General features: G+C 51.2%; 1 protein-coding gene across 1 annotated transcript; it reads left to right on the top strand.

The window, feature by feature from the left end:
• Positions 1-3,168: 3,168 nt before the first annotated feature.
• On the top strand, positions 3,169-6,345 carry EN2 (engrailed homeobox 2). Its single transcript, XM_034401670.2, has 2 exons — positions 3,169-4,084; positions 6,016-6,345. The coding sequence occupies exons 1-2, from the start codon at positions 3,472-3,474 to the stop codon at positions 6,330-6,332; spliced, it is 930 nt and encodes a 309-aa protein (XP_034257561.1). The 5' UTR covers positions 3,169-3,471; the 3' UTR covers positions 6,333-6,345.
• Positions 6,346-7,200: the final 855 nt, after the last annotated feature.

Here is a 7,200-nt window from a genome sequence, read left to right as displayed (position 1 = left end):
TTTTTTAAAATTCTCTACTTCGGAGTTTATCTAGCAAGTCTGCCTGGATTCTTAACCTGCGATTGAGCATTCACTGCTTCAAGGTAATTTTCAACAAATAGAAATGTTAAAGTGTGGTCAGCATTATGTGACAAGAAATGTTACTTGATACCTTCCACAGCTTATGTTTACTTCAAGATATTTTAAGCTCAAGTCAATAATTTAGGATCCTCCCTGCAGCAAAATATTTGAAACGCAACACCCTGGACACGTTTAATTACAGGGTATAGCAGAGCCAGGTCTTCCAAGTAATTAGAAAATACTTTTTGAGCGACAGCCTAATCACTTTACATGGGACACTGTGAGATATTAACCTCAAGACGCCTGTTAAGAACTCAGATGCCTTAGATCAAGGATGCAATATTTCTAGATCTTCCTCTGCACTTTTAACCATATGGGATTTGAAAAAGAGTCATGATGATGAAGTTGGAGAAAGCAGGACAATATTTTGGACGACAGAAAGATAGTACAGAGTCCTGCATTACACCAAGGCTCAAAAGAAGCAAATCAGATTTCCCTCGTTTCTTGCAGTCTCCAAAGTATCCATTTTGAGTCAGGTCTCTATATGAGCTAGGCTTCAAATACAGAGTGGGGACAAATAATCTATTTTTATACATGGATAGAAGCACCCTGGGTTGCTGAAATACTGTTTGTCTCCAGTATTATATTCCTCAGTTGGGTCCTAAGGCTAAACAATACTCCATAATTGCAAAATGTTGTGGCAATGATAATTACTTATCATAAAGAACCTGGGAAAATGGAGATTCTTCCTATTCTTTTCTTCTGGATGAAAACAATGAACAAATATATATGCATATACTTATTAAGATTTTTATACCCTATACTTTTGCTGATTCTTTTAACAGTCAACTTGATTTGGGTCCAGTTTGTCTTGAGGGTGGAGGGGATTGTTTTCACCTCCAGTGAAAACAATTTCAAACATATTTCCACTACTTGCCCTCAAGAAAAGATGTAACTTTGCTATCTGTGCCCAGGGAGACCCCTGCCTAAAGAGGAAGGCAGGGACCCTCCTCATTTAGTCTGCATTTCGCAGGCTTTCCGACCCGGACAGACGGCTGGAAGGAGTTTCTAGGGTAAAAGAGCAAGCAGCATTGAGAGGCTCATCTCTGAATTGGGAACTAAGCTCTGGAAGGGGAGGAAGAGCTGCCTGCGATGTATGGCTTGGTTGTGGTCTTTGGAGTAGCTGAACCATGTGGCTTGTCTCTTTCTCCACATCCCCAGGAATTGGATGAAAAGTGAACTTTTCCTTCTATCCTTCCATTTCCTACCTTCTTTTATTTCTCCTTCCTTCCTTTCACTTCTCTTTCGTTCTTTTCCTTCCTTTCATCCATCGTTCCATTACCTACCTTCTTTTATTTCTCCTTCCTTCCTTCCTTCCTCCTTTCCTTCCTCCCTCCCTCCCTCCCTTTTCTTGACCTTTGTGTGACTTTCACAAATTCAAGAGTAACCACGCCAGGATCCCAGGGAGGCCTGGAGTTGCTTATTTTGGTTTTGTCTGTAGGCAGATGTTTGGCGGATTTAAGACAAAAAAAGAAAGAAAGAAAAGAAATACCTTTTTAGCAAGAGGAAGAGAAAGGATCAAGCGAAGAGCGTGCAGCGCTGGGTATCCCTTCCTGAAATGATGGCCAGCAATCCGTTCAGATCCCTTTTATTTCTTAGACTTTGTATGATTTTAAAATTCTAATGCCATTTGCTATTAGACTCAGTGCTGTGTTTTTTAAAAAACCACAATTGCTGTATCATTTCTGCGAAAAGTGCTCGGGGGGAAGGGAGGGGGCGGGGGGGGCTGGTCTCACCATCCGCTGTCTGTCAACGGGAACCTCTCTGTTTAATATCGTTTTGGATGCTGGAATAAAAGATCAAAGGCTCCTGTCCGTTTTTCAGCTGAATGATTCAATTATCCTACTGCCTTATGTTTATGGCATTGCAGTTCCTAATAATAACCTAACAACAGACCCAGAGAAGGCCGGGCAGCTTTTAAAAGCAAACAATAACAAACAACAATTTTAAAAACAAAACAGCGGGAATTTTTGATATTACAAGCCGGGCTTCGCGATTGCAAAAGAAAAAGCGGCGGTTCTTTTAAGTGCCGAAAATCAAGCAAGACAAAAGGAACAGGATTTTCTTTTCCTTCTAAAATTACTATTTTCGATTCTTTATTTTATATCCCCCTTCCTCGGTCCCTATAAATCAGTAACACAAAAAGTCTCTTTGTATGGGGCTGGCTCGTTTCATATTATTTTTGCAAGGAATTGTGGGAATTCGCCCCCCCCCGCTTCTGTCTTCCTCTCTTTCGCCTCCAATTACAGTTGTAAACAATTTCGTTTTTCTAATTGTTGTCGTTATAATACACTAGAATCCTTTTTCAGACAAAGATTTGAAGGGAAATACACCAGCAGGACAAGGGACCGAACATCCCTTGCTCGTTTTGGAGGATTAAATTATTTCGGCATTTCTTCTTTAAAAAAAAAAAAAATTATCTGGCAAGTTGGAGGCTATCGCTTTAAAATGAGGGAGGGGGTATCGTGAGCCGGGAGGAGGGGGCTGCTCCTGTCATTTACCAAAACGCTTCTGTATCACGTGTGGGGGGATTTCTTCTGTCATTGGCTCAAGGCACGTGTCTAAGATACCGGCTTGGCCACGTCACTTGAGGAGCTCTATTAAAAATAAGAACAAAAATCGAGAGTGAAAGTATTTCAGGTTCAGTTTAAGTGGCTTCTAAATTCACACCCCTTATCCGGAGAGCCAGAGCAAAACGAGACAAAAAGAGAGAGGGGGAAGGAAAAAAAAAAGACAGAGAGAGAGAGAATGAGAGAGAGGGAGAAATTTCTCAGTCCATGTCCTCCAATGCAACTTAGAATATTTGGCTGAAGGGGGAGGGAGAGCTGGAGAGCCGCGGGGATTGTGCAGAAGCGCCTTGTGCGCCTCGGGGCTGCGGTCGCCGTGCGCGGGAGCCAGCGAGCCGGGCAGGCGTTTGCTCCAGCCAGACCGACGGTGTTGCCTTGACTTTTTAACCTCATGAAGGATTTCTCTGCAGCTGCGTAATTTTTGCAAGGATATCGCCAGGCTCGTATCAACCCACAGGAGCGGGAGCTGGGGGCGGGAGGGCTTGGGGGGGGGGAGCGGATGTTTAGTCCTAACGATGACTACGTTGCTGGGCCAAGGACGCAGGAGGGGCCTGCAGAACTGAAGGGAGGAACCCTATAATAGCCCCGGGAGGCAGGAAGAGAAGAAGGAGACCGCGGCAAGTCGGCATCTCAACTACGCGCAGCCCGAGGCAGACGCAGGATAGCCGCCATCCGAAGAAGCCGCTCTCCCTCTGGATCCCGCCGACCGGCCCGCCTGGCGGTCGGGGTGGGCGGGGTGCGTCGCCTAAAGGCGAGGGCAGCTTTCGGGCATCCGCGGGCCGGCATGGAGGAGAACGAGCAGCACCCGGGCGACGGAGGCGCCGAGCCGCCACCTCCGCAGCCGCCGGAGGAGGCCAGCAGCGGCAGCGACGGAGAGGCTAGCCGGAGGAGGGCCCTGCTCGCGCCCCGCGTGCTCCAAGTGCCGGGCAACCACCCGCACGCGCCGCACCGCATCACCAACTTCTTCATCGACAACATCCTCCGCCCGGAGTTCGGCCGCAGGAAGGAGGGCGGCGGCGGCGGCGGCGGTAGTAGTCGCGACAACAGCCCGGAGCGGCGGCGGCGGCGACAGCCGCCGCAGCCACCGCAACAACAGCAGCCGCCACCGCATCTGCTGGACGCCAGGAGTCCCTCGGCTGCTCCGGCCGCGGGTTCCCTGGCCGAAGGAGGCGACGGCGGCAGCGGCGGCCCCCAGACTGGGGTCCCCGCCAAAAAGGGGAGCGACTGCGGGGAGCTGGTCGGAGCCTTGAAGTCCGGTGGCGGCGGCGGGGGCGGCGGGGACCTGTCGCTCAGCTCGGATTCGGACAGCTCGCAGGCCAGTTCATTTCCCGGTGGACAGCCCATGCTGTGGCCGGCCTGGGTCTATTGCACCCGCTACTCGGACAGGCCTTCCTCAGGTAAGCGGCGGTATTAGGTCCGCTCGGTCACTCGCTCGCTCGCTCGGGTGAGAGGCCGGGGCGAAAGCCGAGGCTCGGGAGAAGGAAGGAGAATGGCGGAGAAGGTATATTCCTTGAAGGGAACCGGCCTGGGAGGGACTGGCGGCGGCGGGGAGATTTTCCCCCGCAAGCGGAGGGAGGCCTGCACCGAAAACTCCCCTTGACAACCTCAAAGCAGCCTTGAAAAGCTTTTGTAGCAGGCCTCCCTCGGCACCGGCGTCTTCCCGCTGGTGGAACTACGTGGAAGGCGGCCAGGAGAAAAAAAGAAAACCGGGCAGAAAATGGCAGGACCGCAGCGAAGCGCACCCTGGTCTGCCGCTTTCTTCTCGGCTCCGCTAGGGCTGGAAAGCGCTCCTTGGAGCCCGACTCTTGGCTGCCGCTGGCTAAGCGGACCCGGCGGCTCACCCCCTCTGGGCCTTTGCGCCCTTTCCCCTCGCAACGCTGCTGGAAGCCGTTCCAGGGGCTGGGGTAGGACGCAGGCCGCGAGAGTTTTTGCGAGGGCGCCCTCGACCCGCTTAGGGGGAGGTGACGCCGCGAACGGGATGCTCGCCCCGCCTCTGCGATCAGCCTGGGCTTTGCTGTGGGATGCGTTTGTTTGCCCTTCTTCTGAATCCAACAAACGAAATATTTATTCCTTCCCCGGTTGCATTTTATAATCACACAAAAATGGGAAGCGAAGATTTTGCGCTGAGAGCTTTGGCGCGGGGGAGATATTTGGCACCGGAGCCTGAGATCCATTGTTCTCCACCTTCCCGCTTTGTTAAGGTCTTATTTTTCTCGGGCCCCGATCCCGAACCCAGCCAGGCGTCTCAGGATGCAGAGTCGGTTGCCGGTTGGCCTGTCTCGTCCTTCTTCCTCTTGGAAAACGGGGGAAAAAAGGAAAGCGCCGGCGCGAAAAGGCTAGCCGGCCTTGAACAGCCGAAGCCCCAAATCCTTGGCTCTTTTCTGCTCTCCCAGCTGGGAGCTGTCCTAAGGGTCTGTCTGTGTGTGCAGAAAAGCCAGGAAATCTTCCCGAAAGGTTGGAAAGGCCCTTTTCGAGTCTGGGAGACCTCGAAGGCTTTCTCGCGACTCCTGGAAGCGAAAAAGGTTGGCTGGTTATTCGTTTGAGAAAGAGGCCGCGGTCCTTGAGATCTTTGCTGATGGGTTCCAGAGCGGGAGGGAAGAAAAATAACAGGGGATTCCCGCCCCGCCCCGCCACCTTCCAAAGGCCGAGCGAAGCGGCCCAGTCCTCCGCTTTCTCCTGGGCCGAGAAACATTTCCCGATTTTCCCCTCCAAAAGTTCCGCTCCGAACAGTCTTTGACAGGTCAGACGGCCGCCTAATTCCCGGTAAAGGGCTCCCGGCTTACTGTCTCGACGAACCGAAGCTGGCTTGCCTGGGTAGAACGGGGAAGGAGAGCGCCGTTGCGGCCGGCCTTTCTCCAGCCGCCGCCGCCGCTGCGGCCCAAGAATGGAGGGGCAGCGCCTGCCGGAGTCTGGCTTCCTTGGGGAGGGGGCTTGCAGGGAATCCCCAGGTCCTAATGCTGCCGAGAGGTAACAAAGAAGAAAAGCAGGCTGGAGTTGGGACCGTCGGCAGAAGGGAGCGGCTGGCTGCGGAGCATGGGCCGGGTGGGCTCAATCCTCGCTCTTCCCCCGCCAAAGGGACCCTCGGCTTCCTGGGAGCCCTTTTGGCTGGCGGTCTCCCGAAGGCCGTCCTCGGGAGGGGAGGGGGGGTCTTGGCTTCCCCTCGCCCCTTTTCCTCTGGCGAGGCCGCCCAGCGTCCAACCTCGTGCCCCCGGAGCTGGCGAGGCCGGCGAGAGGAGGCTGAGGTTGCCTTCCCACTCACCCCTCCTCTCTCTCTCTCTCTCTCTCCCTCTCTCTTTCTCTGTCCTCCTCTTCTCCCCGCGGCTCGCAGGCCCCCGATCGCGGAAACCAAAGAAGAAGAACCCGAACAAGGAGGATAAGCGGCCGCGGACGGCCTTCACCGCGGAGCAGCTGCAGAGACTCAAGGCGGAGTTTCAGACCAACAGGTACTTGACGGAGCAGCGGCGCCAGAGCCTGGCTCAGGAGCTGAGCCTCAACGAGTCCCAGATCAAAATCTGGTTCCAGAACAAACGAGCCAAAATCAAGAAAGCCACCGGCAGCAAAAACTCCCTGGCGGTGCACCTCATGGCACAAGGATTGTACAACCACTCCACCGCCTCAAAAGACGGCAAGTCCGACAGCGAGTAGAGAGCGGAGGGAAAGGGGGCGGCGGCGGGGGGTGGGGTGGGGTGAGCTGCGGCGGCGGACAGCCGGACGGGCTTTAGACAATGCAATAATTTAATGGAGAAGATGGGGAGGGGGGGGGAAAAACATAGATCTAAGGGCCAGTGTACAAAGATTATACCAGCATAAATAGTGGAAAATATTGTATTAGATAGAATTCTGCAATATTCTCTGTGTGTAAATACGTATATATATGTAATTTATAAATATATGCATATATATATATATAAATTGCAGGTAAGGTGTTGTTAAAGAATCCAAATATCTGATTATAAAATATTTTTTTGATTTTTTTTTTTGTTTTACTTTTTTTGTTTCTACAAAAAAAAAAAATTAGACGCTGACGGTCGATTTTTTTAAAAGCTTCAGTTGCTTTTTATAGACTTACGCACGGTTTTAACCGGACTGGACACTCTTTTTTGAAACTCAATATATTAAAAAAAAAAAGACAACTTTTGCTGAAGTCCAAAGATTTTTATTGCTGCATTTCACGAGACTGTGAACCGAATAAATAGATCTCCTATTTGTTCTGCGAGTTTAAATGTTTATTTTTCTCCTCCCCCCCCCTCACCTTTTTCCTCCTCTTATGCTGCCTTTGCGGGAGTGGGTATGAAAGAATAACTCTAATCATGAAAATATACAGGTAAAAACATACTGCCCTTTGAGGAATTCAAAATAAATAAATAAATCCTGAGGCACCGAACGGGGCCCAGTAAATTTTTCCTCAATATTTCTCTGTTAAAGGGATGGGAAGAAAAAGTGACTTAGAAAAAGTTGTTAAATAGTGGGGAAACTTCCAGGGGGCTTAAGGCTGCCGTTGTTTCTCCTGTAG

This window comes from Pantherophis guttatus, chromosome 4, assembly GCF_059756535.1.
Source record: "Pantherophis guttatus breed Tessera chromosome 4, ASM5975653v1, whole genome shotgun sequence".
Lineage (NCBI taxonomy): Eukaryota > Metazoa > Chordata > Lepidosauria > Squamata > Colubridae > Pantherophis > Pantherophis guttatus.
This window is presented reverse-complemented; position numbering and strand designations above follow the sequence as displayed.

Coding starts and splice junctions, on each gene's coding strand:
- EN2 (XM_034401670.2), top strand. CDS start 3,472: ATGGAGGAGAACGAGCAGCACCCGGGCGACGGAGGCGCCGAGCCGCCA. Junction 4,085..6,015: donor CTCGGACAGGCCTTCCTCAG/GTAAGCGGCGGT, acceptor CGCGGCTCGCAG/GCCCCCGATCGCGGAAACCA.